This window comes from Micromonas commoda, chromosome 13 (genome assembly GCF_000090985.2).
Source record: "Micromonas commoda chromosome 13, complete sequence".
Classification (NCBI taxonomy): Eukaryota; Viridiplantae; Chlorophyta; class Mamiellophyceae; order Mamiellales; family Mamiellaceae; genus Micromonas; species Micromonas commoda.
Window position 1 is genome coordinate 267,086 of NC_013050.1, and position 22,612 is coordinate 289,697.

The 22,612-nt window shown below is 62.0% G+C and overlaps 13 protein-coding genes across 13 annotated transcripts; 7 read left to right on the top strand and 6 right to left on the bottom strand.

Annotated features, from left to right (window-relative positions):
• Nucleotides 1-301: 301 nt before the first annotated feature.
• Nucleotides 302-2,989, top strand: MICPUN_63486 (predicted protein; the record flags this gene model as incomplete). Its single annotated transcript, XM_002505398.1, has 2 exons — nucleotides 302-385; nucleotides 479-2,989. The coding sequence occupies 2 exons, from the start codon at nucleotides 302-304 to the stop codon at nucleotides 2,987-2,989; spliced, it is 2,595 nt and encodes an 864-aa protein (XP_002505444.1).
• A 125-nt stretch (nucleotides 2,990-3,114) lies between these two features.
• Nucleotides 3,115-4,296, top strand: MICPUN_98225 (predicted protein; the record flags this gene model as incomplete). Its single annotated transcript, XM_002505399.1, has 1 exon — nucleotides 3,115-4,296. One exon carries the CDS (start codon nucleotides 3,115-3,117, stop codon nucleotides 4,294-4,296), a length of 1,182 nt encoding a protein of 393 aa, XP_002505445.1.
• An 89-nt stretch (nucleotides 4,297-4,385) lies between these two features.
• Nucleotides 4,386-5,179, bottom strand: MICPUN_63488 (predicted protein; the record flags this gene model as incomplete). The annotated part of the gene is made up of 2 exons (XM_002505645.1): nucleotides 4,386-4,895; nucleotides 5,090-5,179. 2 exons carry the CDS (start codon nucleotides 5,177-5,179, stop codon nucleotides 4,386-4,388), a joined length of 600 nt encoding a protein of 199 aa, XP_002505691.1.
• Nucleotides 5,180-5,423: 244 nt separating this feature from the next.
• Nucleotides 5,424-6,461, top strand: MICPUN_87458 (predicted protein; the record flags this gene model as incomplete). The annotated part of the gene is made up of 1 exon (XM_002505400.1): nucleotides 5,424-6,461. One exon carries the CDS (start codon nucleotides 5,424-5,426, stop codon nucleotides 6,459-6,461), a length of 1,038 nt encoding a protein of 345 aa, XP_002505446.1.
• A 137-nt stretch (nucleotides 6,462-6,598) lies between these two features.
• Nucleotides 6,599-7,210, top strand: MICPUN_63490 (predicted protein; the record flags this gene model as incomplete). The annotated part of the gene is made up of 1 exon (XM_002505401.1): nucleotides 6,599-7,210. The coding sequence occupies one exon, from the start codon at nucleotides 6,599-6,601 to the stop codon at nucleotides 7,208-7,210; it is 612 nt and encodes a 203-aa protein (XP_002505447.1).
• Nucleotides 7,211-7,220: 10 nt separating this feature from the next.
• MICPUN_54622 (predicted protein) lies at nucleotides 7,221-7,677 on the top strand (the record flags this gene model as incomplete). The annotated part of the gene is made up of 1 exon (XM_002505402.1): nucleotides 7,221-7,677. The coding sequence occupies exon 1, from the start codon at nucleotides 7,267-7,269 to the stop codon at nucleotides 7,675-7,677; it is 411 nt and encodes a 136-aa protein (XP_002505448.1). The 5' UTR covers nucleotides 7,221-7,266.
• A 3,091-nt stretch (nucleotides 7,678-10,768) lies between these two features.
• Nucleotides 10,769-12,384, bottom strand: MICPUN_103729 (predicted protein; the record flags this gene model as incomplete). The annotated part of the gene is made up of 2 exons (XM_002505646.1): nucleotides 10,769-10,771; nucleotides 10,793-12,384. Coding segments are annotated over 2 exons (1,595 nt in total), but the record flags the coding sequence as incomplete, so codon positions are not given.
• A 72-nt stretch (nucleotides 12,385-12,456) lies between these two features.
• On the bottom strand, nucleotides 12,457-13,447 carry MICPUN_109347 (predicted protein). Its single transcript, XM_002505647.1, has one exon. The coding sequence runs from the start codon at nucleotides 12,856-12,858 to the stop codon at nucleotides 12,499-12,501; it is 360 nt and encodes a 119-aa protein (XP_002505693.1). The 5' UTR covers nucleotides 12,859-13,447; the 3' UTR covers nucleotides 12,457-12,498.
• A 672-nt stretch (nucleotides 13,448-14,119) lies between these two features.
• On the bottom strand, nucleotides 14,120-14,909 carry MICPUN_63493 (predicted protein; the record flags this gene model as incomplete). Its single annotated transcript, XM_002505648.1, has 2 exons — nucleotides 14,120-14,761; nucleotides 14,877-14,909. 2 exons carry the CDS (start codon nucleotides 14,907-14,909, stop codon nucleotides 14,120-14,122), a joined length of 675 nt encoding a protein of 224 aa, XP_002505694.1.
• Nucleotides 14,910-15,271: 362 nt separating this feature from the next.
• Nucleotides 15,272-16,039, top strand: MICPUN_63494 (predicted protein; the record flags this gene model as incomplete). The annotated part of the gene is made up of 1 exon (XM_002505403.1): nucleotides 15,272-16,039. The coding sequence occupies one exon, from the start codon at nucleotides 15,272-15,274 to the stop codon at nucleotides 16,037-16,039; it is 768 nt and encodes a 255-aa protein (XP_002505449.1).
• Nucleotides 16,040-16,135: 96 nt separating this feature from the next.
• MICPUN_87747 (predicted protein) lies at nucleotides 16,136-17,650 on the bottom strand (the record flags this gene model as incomplete). Its single annotated transcript, XM_002505649.1, has 3 exons — nucleotides 16,136-16,869; nucleotides 16,948-17,167; nucleotides 17,216-17,650. 3 exons carry the CDS (start codon nucleotides 17,648-17,650, stop codon nucleotides 16,136-16,138), a joined length of 1,389 nt encoding a protein of 462 aa, XP_002505695.1.
• Nucleotides 17,651-18,390: 740 nt separating this feature from the next.
• On the top strand, nucleotides 18,391-20,030 carry MICPUN_87470 (predicted protein; the record flags this gene model as incomplete). Its single annotated transcript, XM_002505404.1, has 2 exons — nucleotides 18,391-18,654; nucleotides 18,954-20,030. 2 exons carry the CDS (start codon nucleotides 18,391-18,393, stop codon nucleotides 20,028-20,030), a joined length of 1,341 nt encoding a protein of 446 aa, XP_002505450.1.
• A 115-nt stretch (nucleotides 20,031-20,145) lies between these two features.
• MICPUN_63498 (predicted protein) lies at nucleotides 20,146-22,428 on the bottom strand (the record flags this gene model as incomplete). The annotated part of the gene is made up of 1 exon (XM_002505650.1): nucleotides 20,146-22,428. One exon carries the CDS (start codon nucleotides 22,426-22,428, stop codon nucleotides 20,341-20,343), a length of 2,088 nt encoding a protein of 695 aa, XP_002505696.1. The 3' UTR covers nucleotides 20,146-20,340.
• Between the last annotated feature and the right edge of the window lie 184 nt (nucleotides 22,429-22,612).

Here is a 22,612-nt window from a genome sequence, read left to right on the forward strand (position 1 = left end):
ACCCAGGCCAGGGGTTGAAGCTACGGCGAACGTGGGTCGGACCCGACAGTGTGTCGAGCCAGATCACTTTCCACACCCGAAAGTCCTGTCAACTGAAGTAGCACTGATGCTTCTCGGACTCTTTCCCCACTTGCGACCGCAGTGGGCATCGCGCTCGGACCTTGGGAAAGGAGGCCGGTTGCGATATCCTTACGTGCGAGTCGATAAGTGTTGCAATCGTGGGCCACGACGCCCCCCACCGAGCTCCGGATCTCGGAGTCGGTGACCTTCGGTGACCAAAGCTAAATCCAAGCTAAAAGCCATGAACAGGGGCGCTCCTCCCGCCCGCACCACGGAAGAGAACGAGCCCCTGATTGAGACGGAGGAAAACCTTGCGTACATTCAGGTGTGCCCCGAGCATCCACTTTCCACCCGCCCCTACCGCCCCCCCTGCCCCCGCCGGCCGGCGGACTGACACGCCCGACCCCCGCACTCGCAGGATGGGGTGGCGAAGCTCGGCGACGCACGCGACATGCTCAAAGCACACGCGATCAAAACCGGCCCCTTCCGTGTGGCGAGCGACCTGTGCAAATTCACCTTCGATGAGCTCGCCGCGGCCGCCGCCACCCTCCGCGATTGCCACGCGCGCACCCCACTGAGCGTCGCGACGGGCGCGGCGAGGAAAGCGCTGGGCTCGCTCGCGAAGTGGACCGACCATCCCGGGTTCGGCGCGTCGCTGGCGAAGCTGGGCCATCCCGACCTGCCGGACTCGGAGTATCGGGAGCTCGCCAAGGAGGTCGGTGGCTTGTTGGACCCGGCTGGCGTCGCGAACGACGCGAGGAACGCGGCGATCGAGGAGGGTCGGGCGCTGGCGACGGCGGCGGCGGAGCAGGTCAGGGAAGCGCTGTCCCACGCGGCGCTGGCGTGCAGCTCGAGGGGCACGGGGGGCGTGCACGCGCTGGAGGAGGGGAGCCTGGAGATGGTTGAGGTGGCAGACGCGCTCGAGGTGCTGACGAAGACCTCGAACTGGCGGCTGGCCGCGGATGATAGATGGACGCTGGCCGAGAATAAGGAAGTGTGCGACGCCGCCGCCGAGTCGCTCGCGAGGGCGGTGGTACCCACCCTATTCGTGCCGCTCCTCGGGGCGAGGGACATCAGGACGACACGGGAGGTTAACGATGCCGCTGAGAGGGTGTCACGCGTGTGGAGCGGCGGGGAGGCCGTGTGGCGCGCGGTCGGTGACGCGGTGGACAAGTTTGGCGTCGCTCCCGACGACGCGACGGTGGTTGCCGCCGCCGTCATCGCTCACCTTCCGTTCACGTCGGAGCGACCAATGAGGGATCGTGTGGAGGATGAGGTGTCGGGGCACCTCGAAGGCGAGATCGAGAGGGGTACCGCGTCAGCCCCGAACGCACGGTCGCTCGTTGAAAGCCTGACGCATGCGTTGGTGAAGCGCGTATCCAACCACGTCAAGGCGGCGGCTGCGGCGCTGCGTGTCCGCGCCGACGCCGACGCCGAGTCGGCGTTCTTGTGGATTCTGGCGTGGCTGGAGAGGGATACTCCCGGCCTGGCGATGGAAGCGGTGAATGAAGTCGCTGACGACATCCGGCTACGATTCTCGGAAGCGGCAGAGAAGGCCGGGGACGTGGGGTTCAGGAAGCTCAAGCTGCTCGCGAATCCCATCCTCCACTCGCTCGACACCCCGGCAACTTTTCGCCACAGGGCATTCAAGGGTGCAACCGATGCGTTGAAAGACCTTACGATGGATGTCCACGTCGCGTTGAGCGCGGTGGATTCACTTGAATTACTCTTGAGGATCGGGCGGCCTCCGACGCCGAGCCCTTCACCCACGTCTTCCCTTTCCCTCCCCCCTTCACCGCCCAGGTTGGTTCGTCAACGAAAGGTCAGTAAGGAGAGGGAACATGTTCCGAAGCCCATAAAAACTCTGAATGCCCCAAAGCCCTCGAAAAAGAAGGCCACGACGCACTTAAAGTCACGGGCGAATAGCGCGATGATCGACCGCGGGGGTTTGGCTATGCTTTCATCAATTGCTGCCTCGCAGGAAGACGGCGGGGACGCCATCAGCCGAGATTGGTCGTCTTTCTATGTTGGGGGCGATGCGGACAGGGCGGCTGATGACGCTTCCAAACTAATCTTGTCCGAACAGAGCGATGAGGCAGAAGTTACCCCGAGAGCTGACAAGAGGAGGAGACCAGCCCAGTCTGACCGTAGCAACACAAAGTCAAAGACAAACGATGCCACAACCGCTCACAAGTTCGCTGGAGTCCTCCATAAACGCGCAAAAGTGGCAAAGACTGTGAACTTGAATGAGCTCGGGACCCGCCTCGCGCCGGCTCCTCCAATGTTTACCGCAAGACCCAGCGCGGCTGCGGTGGCGGCTGCTGCGCCAAATCTCCCAACTCCATCGCTCTCCATGCCCATGTGCGCGGCTTTATGGCTACTTGAATTGTGTCGAAAGATGGGCACTGGGCTTCCCGAGGGTGCGGATCAGCGTTTCCTGCTCGAGTTCTCCTCCTGCCCCGCCTCCGTCCTCGAGGTGCTCGGTCGCATCAACTGGCCGGGACTGCTGCGAATGGTGGATAGCTCGATGCACGGAATGCTGTCCGGCGTAATCAACACGACGCCAAGCGCAGTGAGAGGCGTCAACTTTCCCTGGGTTTCAACTTTCGGTGCCGCCGCTCCTCCCGCGGCCCTGAACCCCGGGGGAAGAGGGGCGGCCGGTGCGATTGAAGGTGCGACTGGTGCGAGCGAGGGTAGCGGCGGCAGGGGGTTCGGTGGCGTCTCAGGAGCGACGGACGGTCGTGGAGGCAGCAGTGTCTCGGTTCCAGTTGAGCAGGGGGCTGGCGTCGCGGGCGGGTTCAATCTCCAGTTCTTGTCCGGGGAGAAGAAGAAGTCGGGCAAACGCAACTTGCAGGAGGATTCGCCGAAGTCCCCCGACCCGTATGCGTTCGACGATTCCGCCGATGCGAAACCAACTGTTATCCGATAAGCCTGTGTGCTCAAGGGCCTGGTCCGCGAGAGGAAAACCATCTCGGTACTTGTAATAAAGGCTCAGTGTAATTTTTTCAGATCACTTCTTCGTGTCCTTCTCAGAGGCGGGGCTCAAGCTTCACGATGCAGACCGATGAACTCCTCGTGGATCGTATCGGATGTGTAACGGTTCTAACCTTGAACAGGCCGCGACAGCTGAACGTTCTCAGCGTGGCTGTGGTCCAAAAGCTGCTCGAGGTGTACGCGAAATCGGAATCGGATCCTGGCGTTAAGGCAATTGTAGTGCAGGGCTCCAGTGAGGCAAGGGTCCCTTGCCTGTGCGCTGGGGGGGACGTGAAGCGGATATACGAAATGCGGCTGCATTCAAAACCAGAACAACATCATGAGACGTCCTACGACGCACTCTCCTTCTTCGCGGCGGAGTACGTCATGAACTCGTTCCTCAGTCGCTTGAGTACTCCGCACGTTGCCCTGATGGATGGAATAGTGATGGGAGGAGGGTGCGGCATCTCTGTCAACGGCAAGTACAGGTGTGCAACCGAGCGAACTGTTCTCTCGATGCCCGAGTGCGCAATAGGACTTGTGCCGGACGTGGGCGGCACGTATTTCCTCAGTAGAGTGCAAGGTGAGTTGGGAACGATGCTGGCGCTCACGGGGAGGAGGGTGAATGGAAGAGATGCGAAGGACCTCGGACTCGCGACTCACACGCTGGCGTCGGAGGATATTCCGAGAGTCGCGAACGAGCTCGCGACCGCACTGGCCGATGTTGACAAGGTCGACGCGACGGAGGTGGTCGAGCAGGTGCTTCGACGATTGGAGACGCAGCTCCCTGAGAGCCCGGGTGACGTGCTGCCCCGCCGGGCAGAAATCGACGCGTGGTTCGTCGGAGATTGTGTCGAGGACATCGTCGCCGCACTGAAGGACGCGGCGGAGGGACACGGAGGACGCCTGGCGGTCGAACTACTCGAAGCGATCGAAGCCGGGTCTCCCACGAGCCTGAAGGTGACCTTGGCGATGCTCCGCCTCGCCCGCCGAGCCGAACCTCCGCCCTCGCTCGTCTCGTGCCTCAGGACAGAACTGTGCGCGGTGGCGGGATGCTTGGCGAGGGGTGATTTTTACGAGGGAGTGAGGGCGCTCCTGGTGGACAAGGGGAAGGGGCCGAAACCGTCGTGGCGCGTCGGGAGGCTAGAGGACGTCTCCGCCGAGGACGTGGAGGCACATCTGGCTCCCGAAACAAAGGAGGTGGGGGGTATCGTGGCTAAGTTCTGGGAGGAGGCAAACGGGGACTGGACAGCTCGGCTGTGAGGCTCGAGCGTCGGCGACGTCGTGGATAATCTATTAGAATCGTCGTTCTCTTTTTTACACCGAGGCACGAGCTCGTCGTCGACGCGATTTCACGCGGTGGTTGGCGGCGCGGCGGGCCCGGCTCCCGCACCCGCGGGAAACGTGGGCGCCCTCGCCGCCCACTCCATGGAGCTCTTATGCACCCCCTGCAGGTCCGCCGCGCCTGCCCTGAGACCCTGCGCCATCTCACGCGCCTGCTTGCTCTTATCATTCAGCCTCTGTCGAGCCTCCGCCGCCTGCTCCTCCGCCTCCGCCAGCTTGGCGCGGATGGACTCCGCCTCGCGCCTCTTTACATCCGCTCGGAGCGCGCGCATGACCGCATCCGGCGGCCTCGCGAGCGGCATCACGCTCTCACCTTCGCCGGCGCCCAGCCCCATGATGCCCCTCGCCTCACACGCCTGGTCGAGAGCGTTAAGCCGCGGCACCATCGCCTCCTCGCGCATGATGGCGTCGAACTCGTCCACGCTGAACGTGCCGATGCCCTGCAGCAGCTGGCAGTACAGGTCGTACAGGGGCTCGTGCATCTCGGCGTCGAGCCCGCTCAGGGCGGCGGCGAACTCCTGCGCGGCGTGGCATCGCGTTTGATGCGATTGTGGACGTCAGCTCAAAGCTCAAACGAGGGGATACGGGTCGGGATAACGTGCATCGAGGGGTCGAGGGGACGCGACACGGAGGATTAATTTCTTCCCCCTCTCGAGTTTTCCTCGGAGCGTTCGACGCCATGAAGTCGCGTGCACGGGAAGAGAGTACGTACCTCCGGTGTTTGTGGCTGGAGAGTGATCTCTAGCGCCTCATTGAAGGTGTCGCGAAGCTTTCGCACGCGCTTTCCCTCGAAGAAGTTCATCTTGGTCGAGCGCCGGTCGATGTGGAGGACGGAACCGGCTGAGTTTATTTTGAAAAGAGCAGCTTAGCGTGTCGAACGGTAACACTTGGCTGTGGATGATTAAGATTATGACAATCTTAAGGAATTGTGTAACTGAAGAACATACGAAATTAAAGCTGATTGGCATTAACATTAGTCGCTGTTTGCCTCTGCGAGCCAACCCGCACGCCGGCTGGTTCCGTTCACACGGCACCGCGCTCGGGCCATGAGCAGCGTCAGCAAGAAAGATGGTCCGAACGCGGTGTGGCAGGACCGCGAGATCCGCTTCGACGTCAGGCTCAAGGACCTGAACCTGCGCAAGGGGGAGTTCGAGATCGACCACCTCCAGGGGGTGGAGGACACGAAGGGAAACACCGGGGACAAGGGCGAGCTGGTGGTGACCAACCTGCGCACCATATGGGTGTCGAGTAAGAGGAGGAACATCAACCTGAGCATCGGGTACGGCGCCATGGTCTCCATCAACACGCGCACCGCCAACACGAGGCTCAGGGGCCAGACCCAGTCGCTGTACATCATGACCAAGTTCAACGGCAGCAGGTTTGAGTTCATTTTCACCAACCTCGTGTCGAACTCCCCGCGGCTGTTCACCACCATTCAGGCGGTGCAGCGCGCGTACGATGCATCCAAGATGTATCGAGACCTCAAGCTGCGCGGTGCCATCATCGCGGACAAGGAGCTCAAGCTGCTGCCCAAGGAGGAGGTGTACAACAAAGTCAATGGGGTGTGGAACCTCAGCAGCGAGCAAGGCAACCTCGGGACGTTCTTCATCACCAATGTGCGGGTGGTGTGGCACGCGAACATGGCCGAGAACTTCAACGTCAGCATACCCTACATACAGATGAAGAGCGTCAGCGTGAGGGACAGCAAGTTCGGCCAGGCGCTGGTGGTGCATACGACGCACAGGAGCGGCGGGTACATCCTCGGCTTCCGCGTCGACCCGGCGGAGAAGCTAAAGGAGGTCTTCACCGAGATCGAGGGTCTGCACAAGGTGTTCAGCGCCAATCCCATATTCGGCGTGGAGTTCAGCGTCGAGGAACGGGCGGGATCGCTCAGCTCCGTCTCCGTGCCTAGGGAGACGGACGACGTGGAGATTGTCAACGACGGGGAGGCGTTCAAGGCGTATTACGCCTTTGGGGGTGAGCCGGGAGAGAAGCGCGAGGTGGTGTTCTGCCCAGAGCTGGGACTGGCCATCGAGAAGCTGCCGGAAGGGGTGACCATCGAGCAGCTGTGGAACATCGTGTGACGACGGGAGATGCGTAGTTCGATAGTGTACCAACAGTTCTATCAGTAGGAACCTGTAGAAGAGTCCAGAAGCAGAACGAAGCTGTTGACCGGTTATGAAATCCTCCGCCAGAGCAGGACGCGCGCGGCGGGACCCAGATGTCAAAGTCAGAGCCCACCGATTCTTTCTTGGCACTTATCCGCGCGGCGGAGGAGGGCGAGGTAGACGAGACGTTGGCTGAGGTGCTCGCCAAGCTCGAGGTCAGCGAAGGAGACGAAGGCGAAGGGAAGTCAGGAGACTCGCCCGAGGAGAAGCGGCCGAGGGGTCTCGGACCGGAGGGTAGGGTACAGGCCGTTGCTGTGGGCGTGGAGCTGAGCAGTGTGTTGTATTCGTACGATGCGACTAAGGCGCGGGTATGTCATGCCCCTGACAGTCCTTCCGGGGCCGGGACTGCGAAGGCACTCGTCGCTCAACTTGAAGACGAGAGCCTGGGATCGCAGAAGTTGGTCGCCGTGCAGGAGAGCCTCGCCGATCTCTCGGGTGATCCCGCATCTCTGAAAAAGTTCATCTCGGACGCAAGACCGGCGCTAGGAGGCGCGCTGGTTCTGGTATCGGAAGATTCCGAGATGCTTCAAGCCCTGGCCGCAGAGTTGGGCCTCGAGGAACTCGAGATTTCCTTCGAACACGCCACCGGAGTGCTCTTGGCCTATCCCACGGAGGGTGAGGATTGTGACGCGTGGACCCTGATTAGGAGACTGTCGCACGAGTAGGTTGCATAGCTTTAGCGCGTGCGCCTCTAATAGACTAATCAATCTAGCAGCTAGGTATGCTATTTCTCGCGACGCGTTCGGCTCTCCATTCAGCTTTCAACACTCCACGTGAGTGTCGCGCAGTCCGCGGATGGCACCGGTTGCCTATCCGGCGGACCTCCAACCGGCAAACCACACATCAGGTCCATCATCGCCGGCTCCAGGAGGTTGCGATACGGCAGCACGCACGCCGGCAGCGCGTAGCACCCGCCGAGTCTGCACGACGCCCAGTACGCCAGCGCGCGGCGAAGCGGGGGACTCTCCGCGAGCAAAACCTCGGCGGGAACCGGGCCCTCCAGGGCGCACCGCAGCGCCCACGCGCCGCCGGGGCTGCCGAACCCCACAAGAGTGGGTGGATCGTTGCGAGCCTTCACGCATTCATCGATTTTTTGCGCCTCAGCGACGATGAGGTGCGCCAGGCGAGCTGAAGCCCATTCCTGCAGCGCGGACGCCTCCGTGACGTGCGCGAGGGCCAGGAGGCTGGGAAGGTGGCGACTCTCCAGAGCGCTCGACCTCGGCGTCGACGGATCCCCAGCCTCAAACTCGAAGAAAGTCGGAAGGCGACGCGTGTATAGCCATTTCATGGCGAGTTCAAAAACCTCACGCAACTCGGCGGGGTCCTTGGGCATGCCGCTCGCCACCGGGATCGTGATGGTATCCAGCTGGAGCGAACGAGCCGTGGATGAAAAATCAGCCGCCTCAGCTGCGGCGTCGGCGTCGGCGAGGATATCCCGCATGAGGGGCGAGTGGGCCTCCAAGATTCGACGATGAACGTGGAAAGGAGACCCGCCGACTTGAAGAGCGACCGTCCTTCCATCCTTCGTGTCGACGTTGACGTCGTCCTCAGTCAGCGTGCAAGATTCCGGTGCGACGTTTACTTCCTCGTCACCGAGTGTCGGTTTCTCGCCTCGCCGACGCTTGGACCGCCTGACGGGCGTATGCGAGGCGACTGATCGCTTCTTGGAACTCGATGGACTCGAAGCAGCTGTCTCAAGCTTATTCCCATAGTGATACTCCGTCGGCATTGCTGCTGACGGCATCTCTGACTCTTGCCAGGCGTCTCTCATTCTCCCTTCAAGCTGAAGAAAACGCTCCTCCCGCGAACACCGGAGAAGCCTTCGGAAGAGACCGTGGACGGCACGGGCAGATTCGCGGCCAGACGAAGGCAACATCGCACCCTCACGATTCATGTGACCGTAAATACCAAAGCGTTCGGAAAGTGGATTGTGGAAGTAGTCATCGTTCTCCGGGCCATCCTCAAAATCGACGTAATCTCCATCCTCTGTGAGATACAACTTTTGGTCAGGATCCTCATGGCCCGCGGAAATGTCATGGGCGTGGTTCCAAGCCTTTCGAACAATAGTATGTATGGATGACGCTGCATTCAACAAGCCGAGAATGTGCATTTTTGACCCATAGATGTATTGCTTCTTGACCCATTCCTGTCCTGACTCTTCAAAGTCGGAGTCACCGTCGTCGGCGGCCCTCTCAAAGCCGAGGACACTTGCGACGGAAGGCCATCGCACCCCGAGTCCTTCGTACCTATTCCAGAATGTGTTGCGAGAGTCTTGAATGTCAGGTGGAACGGACCTAGTAAACGATATTGCAACTGTTGGTTTGTATCGATGAACTGCATAATTGGAACCGCTCTCAGATGAGAGCAACGCGAGGGCGATGCCACACCATGCGGCGTTGTGGTTATGCCTCATGTCACGCGACGGCTCCCGCAAATATGAAAACAGGTTTGGAAATCGATCGAGTGAGCTGTCAAAATTGAAAATTTCCTCATGATTTAGTTCAGTATGATAGGGGTCATTACCCCACCTGCGAAATCCAAAGCCAAATTCCATGTTTCCAGATGTATCCCTTTTCCATGTTGCCCACCTCAACGCCTGTTGTACTACCCCATCAACGTTCAAGCAGTATTTAGCGATTGCAGGATCATCAAATTTATTGGCCAATATTGCAGTCACTGCCTTCTTAAGGATCTTCGTACGAGTATCTTTCTCAAATCCGGGAGGGTTGGGTACATACACTTGTTGAGAAGAGAAAATATTCTCGACCAAGATGCTCATGTGCTCTATCCATACTCTCAGGGTCGAGGCGATAGAGATGAGAGTCTGCTTGAATTTGACTGCGTCGGCCGGCTTCACACGGAAGTATTCTGTCTTGCATGTACTAAGATGTTGCAGTCGCTTGGCTTGCTTAACCATGAAGCAAAATCTTCCCCTTGTGTACCTGAGATCCCTGATTGACTTGTTCGTCTCATTTGCACTGATACCAAGCAAATCTGGCATGCATCGCGCGAGCGTTTCCGGGCAGATCATCGTCAGATCACATCGATAAGTGCTTATCGGGTGATGTTCTCTCATCATGGGGTGATGATCAACATAAAATACACGCCTAAGCACGTCGTGAGCCATCGATTCTGACTCTGGATCATCCTTTGCATAATGTAACAATCCAACCATAGCGCGCGGATTGCTCCAGAGAGCAGTGACAACCGCATTGCTGTCGTACTTGTACATGTGTTTCAGTATTGTCTGAGCGACGAGAGCTTGGTCACGGTGTGAGTCGCCAATAAGAGGCACAATCGCAGGAAGCAATCCAGCCTCGAACGCGGCAGGAACCCCATATTCGGTGTATTCGAGAAGATTGATGAGAAGGTCACAGACAGAATACACAGTGCTTGCCCAACGGTTGAATGGACTGTGCCCTTTATCGTCCTTGGGAGGTGCAGGCTGCTCCAGTGATAACGCATTGCGATATGCCGCGTTTACGTGGTCATCAAGGCAAAGAGAGCTCTTGTCCAGAGTGAGCGGCGCATCAGCTTCGTCGCCGTCCTCAGTGCCAAGGATGGCCCTCAATTGGCGCATCGCATCGCTGTGCGCAGAGACGGACATAACTTTGCCAGAAGCCGTCTGAAAGTCACCCCATACAATTTTGGAGGATGCATTGACGTTCCTGCGCACTGCGTTTTCGTCTGCGACACTCAAAGCGGCTGCTTTTGTCGTCGAGGGTTTGGTTTCTGGATTTCCATCGTAAGGTTCAACCTCTGGCTTCGTCGGCGATGCGTTCTTTGGTGGTGGCTTGGAGTAAAGAATCTGGACGGCTAGGGGGAAGACATTGAGCGCCATACACTGCATCCGCGCGCCGGGGTTGTAATGCGTGATGCTTGCGAGTGCATGCGCGCAGTTGCCTACGACGTCGCTCTTGGGGTCGCCTGTTCTCATGATCTCTACGAGCACCGGTAGTGCACCACACTTGACAGCTGCTCGCCCCCCCGGGGGTCTAGAATTCGGTTCGGGCTGCGTCATTTGTGAGCTGAGCTCTTCAACACTGACTGAGAGCAACTCAGACGCTGCCTCGGCGATTGGCGACCAGGGTCCACAACGCAGCAGGGACACCAAGTGTGGTATGACGCCGAGCTTGATTAGTGCCCTCTTTGTCTCCAAAATGCTGTTCACAGTGTTGATTTCGTTGTGTACATCAACGTCTTCCAAAACTTCATCAAACCTGCAAATGGAAGATAGCGTGCGACACACGTCGATCGAGACCGAGATGCGCTCAGCGGATGAGTCCGGGGGAGTCTTGTAGTTGCCTTTATACCTCTCGCCAGAGGTGGGGATGTTCACAAACGACACACCGTCCATTCTAATCGATCCGAGACCATGCAGCGGTCCGTCAGGGCTGATGCCGTAGGCAATGGTGAAGCCCGTTCGAGCAATTGACGCGGCAACAATCGGCGCCGCGCACTGCTTCAGGATATCCACCGAAATTCCAAGTATGTCAGCCCTGATCACCTCCGCGCGGCCCAAATTTGACTCCCACGATATCCTCGACAGACATTCGTAAATAATTTCGATGAGCGGGTTCACCTGCGGAGGCGCCAACACGGGATGTTCTTTCAGGAGTCGCGCCGGCGGTGGCACCGGGAGGTTGAAGTCTGCCGCGGGTCTGTGAGCGTAGTCGTACGTGGTCCTGGCGATGGACGCCGTCGAGACGGACGCACCCGCCGGCACGCTGGCGGGACCCACGCCGCACATGTGAAGGATATCCTCGCGTGCGACGTACTGAAGGGCGAAGCTGTTCGCCTCCTTTGTCGCGACCGCGCGCGAACCCGCCAAACGATCGACGTGCTCGACCCACGCCGAGGCCTCAGCCTCGGCGGCGGTCCGGCTCTGCCGTCCGCCGTTTGCTGCGACGGGATGGCACGCTCGGAGCAGCTTGGCCACTGCGGGAACCGCCACGGCGCACGCATCCCTGTACTCCCTATAGTACGCAGTCCCACCGATTGCTTCAACGGTCGTGTATATGGACCTATGCGGGTCGATCTCAGGTACCTGTCCCCTCTCGTGCGCCGCCTGCACGACAGACTGGATGTTTGTCACAAACTGCTCCACAACCTCCACGAGCCTCGGCAGCAGCTTGTTACTCCTCTCCATGGCGATCTGCATCCCCTCCAGCCTGTTCGTCAGCGAGGAAAACCCGTCGGTCACCCGAGCCCGCAGCAACGAGGAAAATCCCAGGTTATCCTCGTCCATCACCAAGGCGGTCAGCGCGTCTATAGCGCCAAAGTGAATGGCCGCGCACTGGACGGTGTCCTCGCAGCAGATGTACGCGATGCACAGGCTCGCCTCTCCGACGACATCGCCGAATTTATCGACGTCCCAGTGGATGATATCGACCAAAAAATCCAGCGCGCCGGTTTTATACGCGGCGTATCCGACGCACTCGGTCTCGTACAGCTCCATGCGACGCGTGCCCTCGCGGGTGTTCCCGAGCGTGGAGAGCTGCGAGAGCTCACCGAGTAGCTGCCGCCTCTGCGCCGCGGTGAGGGGGAACCCGCCCTTCACATCGTGCGTGTCGACTCCCCACTCATGCAGGAGCGCGTGTATTTTTCGCGTCAGCTCGACCGCCCTCTTGGCGTGGGTTGGGAGCCTCTCGACGGCGCTCTCGGGGGCGCCGAAATACTGGGAATCGAGGGGGTGCGGCCACCCTCCGTAGGCAGTCCTCCTCTTCGTCCTTTGCGCGTCCATGGCCCAGGGCCACCGATATTCACGCCCCCCGAGCTCTTCACACGCCTCCAACCACTTGGCGTGCCACGCCTTGTCAGCCTCATCCAAACCGGGCATGGCGAGAAGCTCCGGCACGACGAATTGTGCAGCGGGGAATGCTTCAACCGGCCAGAAAAAGTGCCATACAGTACGAGTCAGGTTTAAGTTCTTATTGTGCCGAGTGGACGGTTACTATCGCTTCGGGACCTTGGCCAACTCCTCCTCCAGCTGCGCCAGAGACACCCCCGCTGATCCCCTCTCCGCCGGCTGCTGCTGTCCCTCCCCCGCGCTCCACCCGGTCATGTACAGCACCTGGTAGGTCGCCTCCACCCCGCCCCCGCCGCCGCCAGCTGTGTCGCCGACGCCCGGGGGTGACGGGAACGCGGACCCGTACGCCGCCGCCGCCGCAGCCGCGGTGGACCTCCCCAGCGGGCCGCGGCGACGCGATACCCCGGCGTTGGTCTCGCCCATGACCCTGAGGTGCTCCACCAGCTTGTGCGGCGACGGATAGTTCATGGTCACGGTGTCCACGTCAACCGCGGGCAGACGCATGCCGGCGCGAGTCAGCAGGTTGCCGCAGTCACGCACCTACGGAGGGGCAGTGGTCAAAAAATGTAAATCAGTCGTCAAGCACGGCGTCGAGGTCGGACAGCGAGCCGGAAAACGCCCACTGCAGCGAGAGCGAGTGCGGGCGTGACATGTATAGCAGACATGAGGGAAAACGGGAGATGCAAGAGGAAACTGGAAAGGGCCCATCACTACTCACCTGCGCAAGGGGACTGACGCGCTGGCTCACCCCGCCCTCGCGCTCCAACTCCGCCACCGCACAAGAGATTCTCATCTCCCTCAGTGTCTCACCGCCCAGCACCGCGGACAGGAACAGGCCGTCCGGAACGAGCGCCATCCGAGCCTGCGTCATGGCGCCTGGAAGGTCGTTGGCCCAGTGCAGACCCAGCACGCTGACAACCACATCCACCGACTGACCCTTCGCGGGCAACTCCTCCTCGTCGGCGTGGACGTAGTGCACCGTCACCTCCCCGCCCGAGGCTGAGCGCACGACCTGCGACTCGAGCGAGTCGCCCCCTTCACCGCCACCCGCCACCGAAAACTCAGCGGCGACGTTGTCCCTCACGAGCCGAAGCATGTCGCGGGACATGTCCGTCACCACGATGACGCGCACGTCACCGCGGTCTCTCAACAGGCGTCGCACCACCGCATCACCCGCTCCACCGAGCACGAGCACGCGCGGAAATTCTCGCTTCACGTCCGACAGGCGATCCAATGTGCGCCTGGCGATCTCCTCGAGGAAGGGGTCGGTGGTGTCCCCCGACGGGTGGATCCTGCGCAGATACGCCGCGCGATCCCTGTGTGCAGCCTTGACGGTGCGATCGAACACGTACATAGCGCCGCCATCCGCCTGCGCTTGAGCCGCGAGGGCCGCCGCCTTGAGACGCGCGCGCTCCTGCGCAGCCTCGACGTCTACGAAGGAGGACGCATCGCTCCCCGCCGCGGTGCTGAAACACGTCGACGTGTTAAGCGCTCCCACGCTCCGGCGGTTCGACGTCAGGCGTGACGCGAACAACCCGAGCGCCCGACGGGTCGTCATGAATCGAGCCCGCGGTCACCGTCAACGAATCTGGGCGTGTGGAACCCCTTCGACCGCCGCGCCTCTCGTTGTATCTGCGCTCGCCCTTCACAACTTCTATAAATCCACTGGTCACCAGACGGGAGTGATTGTGATTTGGCCATTTCGGGCGAGGAAGCTAAGGTGTTGGCGCTACTTTCTCTAAGATGGTATCATACTTTACCCGGTCTACCGCGTCGCAGATCCGTACGTCGCGTGCGTGCGCGCGTCCAGGTCCTCGTCGCGACCGGCGCGTCGAGGGTACCCGGCTCTTCGCAAGCCATCCGTCGAGGTGGTCGTCGTCATCCTAGCCTCCTCCCGCGACGAGAGCGCCGCCCAGTGCTTCGGGCGGTAGTCGTTGTCGGCGTCGTATCGCTCGTGGCTTCCGTGATGACTGTACGACACACACCGGCCGTCCTGATCCCTCTCGCAGTTCCGCTGCTTCTCCGGTTCGATCGCCATCTTCCAGTACAGGAAGAACAGCAGGCCAATCACAAACATACCCGCGATGACCCACAGTATCCACCGTTGGACGCACTTCTCGCACTCCATCCTGCGCATCTTCCTCTCGCTCGTGTCCATGTCTCCCTCCATACCCTCCGCCGCCACCCTCGCGCTCACGATCTTTTCTCTCTGGTCGTGCAGGGACTTGAGTATTTGGTCCCCGACGTCCGCGGTGCTGGAAGCCATCTGGTGCGCGGAGTTGAGACGCTGGGTGTTCTGTTCGCCCTTGGCCACCCCCTTGACCAGGGCCTTGCGCTGCTTGCCGGCGACCTCGGCATCAGTCGCCTTCTCTCCGTACCTGGCGCCGAGCTTGGACTCGTCCAGGAGCTGCGGGCGTGTCGGGGATGGGGACGGTCAGGGGCGGGCGGGAGTCGGGAGAAAAGTGTTGGGGGAATCTGGAGCGGGACGCGCGGGCCGCGGCCGCGGGGCGACGGGCGCGTACCGGCTGCGACTCTCCGCTCTTCTTCGACGACATCTTCGTTAGGCTCGGTCAAGACCGGGCACCGACTCGATGGCGGCTAAGAGTCCGGTTTGTGAGGTCCGAGCGCCTCCCGTGTGAGGGTGATGAGCCCGCGGGTGTTACCGGGGACCGTGGACGAGACTCGATTTTCACATCACGGAAAACGGCAAAGAAATACTCTGACTCGAAACATGTGCGAAACGACGCTAATTACGCTAATTAGGCGCTTTTGGATAATGATTATATAAGTAACGTTTGTTGAATATTGGGTATAATTGTGTTAAACAGTTAACCGGATAAATGTGACTTGTCGGCACCCAGCGATACGCTATCGTCACTCCCTGCGTTGACGCGCCCAAAGGCGGGTGTTCGCCACCATGCCCGCCGCGCTCTCCGCTCCCGCCGCGCTCTCCGTTCCCGCCGCGCTCTCCATCGCCCAAATCTCGACGAGGAGATATCGTCATCCCTCGGCAGTCGCGTCCGCCCGGGGAACCGACGATCGCGATCGCCGAGCGGGCCGACGCGCGACAGTGCTCAGCGGCGTCGGCGCCGCGTCGTTGCTCGTCGGGTGCACCCCTTGCCGGGCGGAGATCGTCACGCCAAAGGGCTACGACGACCCGGAGACCTCGCCGACCGGCTTCAACACGCTGCGGTCGGATCAGGACACCATCGGATGCGCGTACACCATCGAGTGGCCGTCGGGCTGGTGCAGGCTGTCAGACGTGTCCTCGGCGCGATCCGTCGGGGTTGACGCGTCGTTCAAGAACCCGAGGGACGAGGCGTCCACGCTGGCGGTGTTCATATCCGACGCGGGGTCGAGAAGGTCTGTCGCGGACCAGGGCTCGCTGGACAAGGTGGCGGCGTCCAGGGCGGAGTCGGCGCCGAGGCAGTTCAACGTCGGGAAGCGAAAGAGGAAGACCAAAGTCGGCGAGGGCGCAACCGAGGCGCTGACGTACGACGTCGAGACCAAGGTGGGCGGCGGGACCGCGGGAAGGTTTGGTAGCGCCGTGGAGCTGGTGGGCATCACGGTGTGGGGAGGGAAAGAATACCTGATCAGGGCCACCGCGTCGGCGTCCTCGTGGCCGGAGGAGAGGGCGAGGCTGAGGCGGTGCGTGGAGAGCTTCAGGATCCTGGAGACATGCTGAGGACCAAGGGAGGGGGGGGTGACGCGTAATATTAGTGAAGTCCCCTTCTAATTTTTCGATCATCCGACTAGTCAGCTTTCCAGCGAGCCGCCACTCTCACGGCGGCCGGGCCTGATAGAACAACATGTAGGCCTGCGCTTGCGCAACCGTCGCCGGATCCGCCCTGGTGACCTGATGGTCGTCGCACCTGAACCACACCCCCTGCCACTGCACGTACGCGATGTAATGTCCGCTCTCCATCGTCCCGCTGTGCACCACCACGGCGTAAAGGTCGTACTTGGCCTGATCGTCGTGCGAGGCATCCGCGGGAACCCTGTTCCCGTATCTCGACCGGAGCGCCGCCGACGCGCAGTAGGGCCGCATGCTCAGCACGAAGGGAAAGGACACGTGAACGTCAATCTTACGACCGACCACGACGGAGTCCCCGATCCCAAGACCGCTTTTCTTCGACCCGGCCTTGCCCACGAAGCTGGTCTCGAACCTCTTGATGTGCAGCACGAGCGCGGGGGGAAGTCGACGCGCAGCCATCTGCTTCGTCTTGGCCCGTGCCGAGTCCCCGCACCTCCCGCACGGGAACGACTCGTTCATGCCGATGTGCTCGGGCCTCGCGAACGCACTGAGGCACGCCTCCAATGTCACCGAACGTTGCCTCGACCCACCAGTCGCGTTCCCGCTTAAAGGCACGTCCAGCGACAGGCCCACCGTCGGGTCGTGCACCGTGGACGCGTATCCGCACGCCCCACACGTCACCTCGGACCTGAGCACACCCGCGAACGCCGCGTGCATGGGGCACCGACACTCCTCCACCAGCACCGCCCCGCCCCCGCTCCCTAACGCGCGGGGGCTCACCGGACCCTTCGATCCCGGCGGCGGCGTCGCGGGTTTTTGCCCGGGCGCTTCGCGGAAACTCCCGGCTCCTCCGCGTTCGCTCGTCGTCAGGTTGGTGTGCACGGCGGCGACGAGGGACAGGAAGAACTCGTGCGCGTCGTGCTGCTTGTGCTTCGCCAGGTGCTCCGGCGATTGCATCCACCAGCTGTGCAAAAAGTTGCTCGGCACCAGGGGGTCGGAGCTCCCGGAGTACGCCCCCGCCACGATCTCGTCCAGCTCGCACGCCAGGCAGTGCTCATCCTCGGGCGAGGGGAGCCGGCCGGCGTTGACGGCCTCGGCGACCGCGACGTCGCGCTTCGCCGTGCACAGCTCCCTGACATGTCCGTCCTTGAGGAAGAACCCTCCCACAGTCGGGGCCCTCACCACCGCGTGCAGCACGGTGGACAGGAAGCACGTGTTGCCCAGGTTAGCCATGCCGCGCAGGCCCCGAGGCACCCCGTGCGAGTTGACGCTCGCCAGCGGCGCCGCACCGTTCCCGACGACGTCGATCTTGGATATATCCCTCGTCGGTGGCTTCTTACGCTTCTTCGCCGTCGTCGCCGCGGCAACCCCCGCGTCCGAGGCTCTCACACCCATCGCAATCGCGCGCGTCCCCAGCACGAGGCGATCGAACTCGGGCGAGTACGTGTACCTCGCGCACGCCGCGCAGTACAGCTCGGCGCGCTCGACGTCGGCGAACATGGAGTGCGGGTTGACCGCAAAGGAGCGCGCCGCCGCCCTCATGTGCGCCGCCGCCTCCTCGCGCGTGCAAATCATCGTGCAGCCGAGGCAGGCCAGGGTCGCGTCCACCGCGGTGCGCACCGCGTGGCCCGGGTAGCTCGCCGCGACGCAGCATCGCGCCAGGGGGCACAGCACGCCCGTGCCGCCGCTTTTGAGGAACGCCTCGAGGTGCGAGCACTGCGTCGCGGGCTTGGCGGGAGCCTTTTTGGTCCGCACCTTCTTCGCCGCGACGGGCGCCGCGCCGGTCGTCATCCCGTGCGCGGGACGGCTCCCACGCACGACGCTGATGCGTGAAAAATCGAAGAAAAGCGGGAGGTTGACGAGCCGTTCCAGTCCGTTCTCATGATGGAGGGAAGCAAAAGGCGGAGCAGGGTCACTGCTGGTCACGGTGCTCAACTTTGGGCACAGCGCTGAAATGGACTTGTGAAAAACGTGGTCGATGTTGGCCTATTTGGTATTGGCAAAGAGAGTGACAAAGAGTGACATGCCTGCCAAATGGACCGACTGGATCTTCTAAAATGAAAGGTCGGCTTTTGATTGGCTGATCGTGAACCATAACCTAAAACTTTTCCGATCATCGGTGACCCTGAACGCGCCGCGACAGTTAAGTTTCTACCCCACGAGACGGGTGGGTCTAAAAAGTTTCGCCCCCCCGACGCCTTTGAGTGGCCAGGACCTTGCAATCAGGGGAAATTAACGTTTCGATCGCACGAGCATCCATCCTAAAAGAGATGGGTGTCGACATGAAGGTCGCGCAGGTGAACCATAAAGGCGATCCCGCTGTGAGCGCCGCGCTGAAGGAGGCGCTGCATAAGAAGGCGCAGAATGACCAAAAGATCGTGGTTATCAAAGTTGGCACGTCCTCCCTGCTGCGCAAGGGCTACCTTCACCTCTCGCTCCTCGGCCAGCTGGCGGAGACGTGCGCCGATTTGCATCGCGCCGGATGCAAGGTCATCGTCGTAACCTCCGGCGCGGTCGGAGCCGGGTGCCAAGTCCTCAACAACGCGGTATGTCCCCCGATCAGCCGTCCCGCCGCAAAAAAGCGCCGCTTTTTCCCCGTCAGATCCGCGGCTCGGTGTGGGGTGATGAGTTGCTTTAAAGACCCGTGAGGCAGCCGCAGCCCTAGTAGGCGCTCACGGGGAGACACCGGGGGCCTTCGGGCCTCTGGCCATTTCAAAGTCAATGAGATCTTTGTTCCGACTGACCACACGACGCGGATATGGGGCGCTCCTTTCGGCCCGGAACCAAAACGTTCGTGTTTTCTCGCAGAGCTGACCATCCCCTCTCGCCTTCCTCGTCCCGACAGGACAAACCCACGGATCTCGCGGGCAAACAGGCCATGGCCGCCATTGGTATGGTCCGACTCATGCGCATGTACGACGATTTCTTCACCTCGGTGAGCCAGCCCATCGCTCAGGTGCTGGTGAGCCTCGACAACCTGATGGACCGCACGCAGTACCTCAACGCGCAGCGCACGTTCCAAGCGCTGCTCGCGCGCGATGTCATCCCCATCGTCAATGAGAACGACACCATCGCCGTGCAGGACTTGAAGTTCGGCGATAACGACACCCTTTCCGCGCACATCGCCTCTCTGTGCGACGCCGACTACCTATTCCTCCTCACCGACGTTGACGGCCTCTACACCGGCAACCCCAACAGCGACCCAGATGCCAGGCTGATTCCCTTGGTGGAGAGCATCGATGACCTCGACGTGGACGTGAGCGGCGGCGCTGGGTCTGCGTTCGGAACCGGCGGCATGGCGACGAAGGTGAACGCGGCGAGGCTCGCGACCGCCGCCGGTTGCCACACCGTTGTGATGAACAGCAACCAGCTCCACACGCTCCCGGACATCGTGGTGGACGGTGCGAGCAACGGGACCCTGTTCCTCGCTGTGCCCCGCCCGCTGGTGGGCCGCAAGCGCTGGATCCTCCTCCAAAAGCCCGCCAAGGGATACCTGCTGGTGAACTCCAAGGCTGAGCAGGCGCTGAACAACGACAAGTCCCTCCACGGCATCCACCTCGTCTCCGTCGTGGGCGATTTCGACGCGGCAGAGGCGGTGGCGCTCGTGGTGAGGGACTCTGAGACTGGCGACGAGCGCGAGTTTGGACGCGCCATCGTCAACTACGGCGCGGATGACTGCAGGAAACTGGTCGGAAAGGCGGGCGAAGACTTTTACGACATCGTCGGGTTTGGCGGCGCCGAGTCTGTGGCGCATAAAAATAACATCTGCCTGTGGATCCCCGAGGGCGAGGAGGCGAGACTGATGGATCATCCCGAGATCAACATGGAGACGCACCCGAGCGTCAACAACCTTGAGGACCTCGCAGAGTTCATGAGTGACAAACCCAGCAGGACGCCCTCGCCGTCGCCTTTCACACTTTGAATCTATTAGCGACAGCGGCTGGGCACAAGCGATGCTTACGACTAATACTTCCAAAATATTACGAAGCGGGGACAGGTCCTAACAGGGGGGCTGGCCCTGGCGTGTGAAATAGCACAATGTAATTCAGTATTATCCTTCTTATTACGTAGACTGCAAAACAAATTGTACACGTGTTGTTCGTCGGGCGTGTTCTTCACTGGGATTGCAACATACTCGTTATCGCGCGCATCTGCACCTCCATGTCACTCATCCCAGGATTGGCCTCTTGAAGGTTTTGGGTAGCTGCATACATCTTTGCCCAGTGTTATTTTCACACGTCAACGGCGTCGTCGTCCTCCTCCTCTTCCTCGGCCGCTTCGTTTCTCGTCGGTTCAGCCTCCGCGGCCGGCAGCCAGAGCTCGATTCGTCCAACCATCGGGGGAAGCGCCGGGAGGACGTGAAATATTCCCCCCGCGCCCTCCACCAGCGACCTCGCGATCTTGAGGCTCTGCGTTTCCTTGAGGGACCCCCACTCGGAAGGCGACGCCGAGCTCGTCCCCGCGCCGACGTACGACGCCGCCTCGAGAGGGCCGCCACCGCCGCCCCCCGCCGCCTTTGCGAGCGCACCCGCGGGGACGTCCACCGCCGAACGGGATCCCGTCGTCGCGGCCAACCCCGACCCCGACTGGGACGAACGGACGCTCGCGGCGATCGCCACGCCCCCCCTCGACCCACCGTTGGCGCTCACCACGACGTCAACCTCGGCCCCCCTGGGCGCGGCGACGAGCGCGGCGTCTATGACCAGCGCGAGCAGCTCCCTCGCGTCCCTCGGGTCAACCGCCGCGACGGCTCGGAGCGGCGGCGGCGGGAACGTCGCCGTCATGGTCACGCCGGACGGTGCGGCGATGACCTCACCGGACGCCAGCAGGCCGGCCACAATGGGTGTCAGGTCGCACGTGGGCGTCTCCCCGAGCGCGATCGCCTTCGACGTCGCCGTGCTACCGTCGACTTGATGAGCGCCGAGTTTCAGCGCACCCCCCCGGGAGACGAGAGTTTCCTCAGCTTCTGCGTGCGCCGCCGCGTCAGGAGAAGGGAGCTGCCTACGCGTCGCCGTCGCTGCGGCTGCGGCGGCGGGCAGGCTCCTAGGTCCTTGGGACGCGCGTTCACCCTCCGGCCCGATGGCTCCCGCGGTGAGCTCCTCGATCACGTCGCGCGGGTACAGGGCGGACTCGAGCGCCTCGGACAAACTCACCAGGACGTCCCCCTGCGCCACGATGGCATCCGCCATGTCCCTGGACGGCGTGTCCGGCTTGAGGTGGGAGGAGAGCATGCCGCCCAGCGTGCGCAGAACCGTGAGAGGTTCCTTGGCCGCGTACGCGAATCCCGCCACGCGCCTGTCCTGCTGCACCGCCGCCGCCGTGGCGTAGTTGGCGCGGCGGTGCATGGTCCACGCGGCGACAATCGACTTGGCCGCCGCCGTCAGCGCCGCCTGCCTCCTGTCGCCGAACTGCGCCGCGGTGTCGGCCGCCGCCTCCTTTTCCTTCTCCTCGCCTTCCCCGGTGTGCGCGGATGCCGCGCTGAGCACTTCAACCTCCACGTCCCCTCCGCTCGCCGCCTTGACGCGCTCCTTTCTCACCCGCGAGCTGACCCTCCCCTCGGGCATCTCGCCCACGAGCAGTCCCACCAGGGTGTCGTCCCTCGACAGCGGGACGACTAGCGCGTTCGCGGACGGGAGGGCGAACACGCGCTGCTTGACCAGGAGCGCTTCGGCCGCCGTGCTCTGCCCGTCCGAGTCGTCGATCGAGCCCGACAGCGTGATGGCCTGCCCGGGTCCCCCCGTGCCCGAACCCCTCGGGCTCCCCGAGCTCCCCCGGCCCGACGTCGACGCCTCGTTCCCCGCGAGCTCCACGAACGAGGTCGCCGCGGCGCCGAAGTCGTCGCTCTCCCTCAGCGCGCCACCCACCTCCCACGCGCCGGCGGGGCCCGCGCCGTCGTTCCCGGAGGACGATCTCGACGAGCGAGGGAACGACGCCACCTCCGCCAGCTGCAGCGCGTCCCCGTCCGCGGACGCGGAGCGCAGGTAGAGCATGCACCTGGCGCCGCGGCCGAGCGCGCGACCGACGAGCTCAACCTGGGCGTCGCAGAATTCCTGAAACACGTCGTCGGTGCTGTCGATGATGGAGAGCGCCGACGTCTCGACCTCGTCGGATCCCTCGCCGCTCGCCTTCGTCGCCCCGCTGTCGAAGTCCACGGAAGTTCCTGCCGAGGCGTGAAGAAGATTCCTCGAGGGTGCGCGTGAGGGTGCGCGCCGCCTCGCCGCGGTTGACGTCAATCCTCCGGCCATGCGGCCGCACGAGCCGCGCGGGGTGGTTCGCGACGTGCCGAGCACGGCCGCGCTCATCAGGCGCGAGGCAGACATCGCGAATGCAGGACGGGGAGCTGCCGGACGTCTTATCGTGTGACCTGGCATATTTACCCGTCCCGCATCGATCAGATCCCGAGATCCGATTTTGTGAACCGTTGATGAGGCTGGTGGTGTCGCATTTTTCACAAAAGGCGTATGAAGCTGTGGTTAGGAAAGGCGAAGATGTCTGATTTCGTCG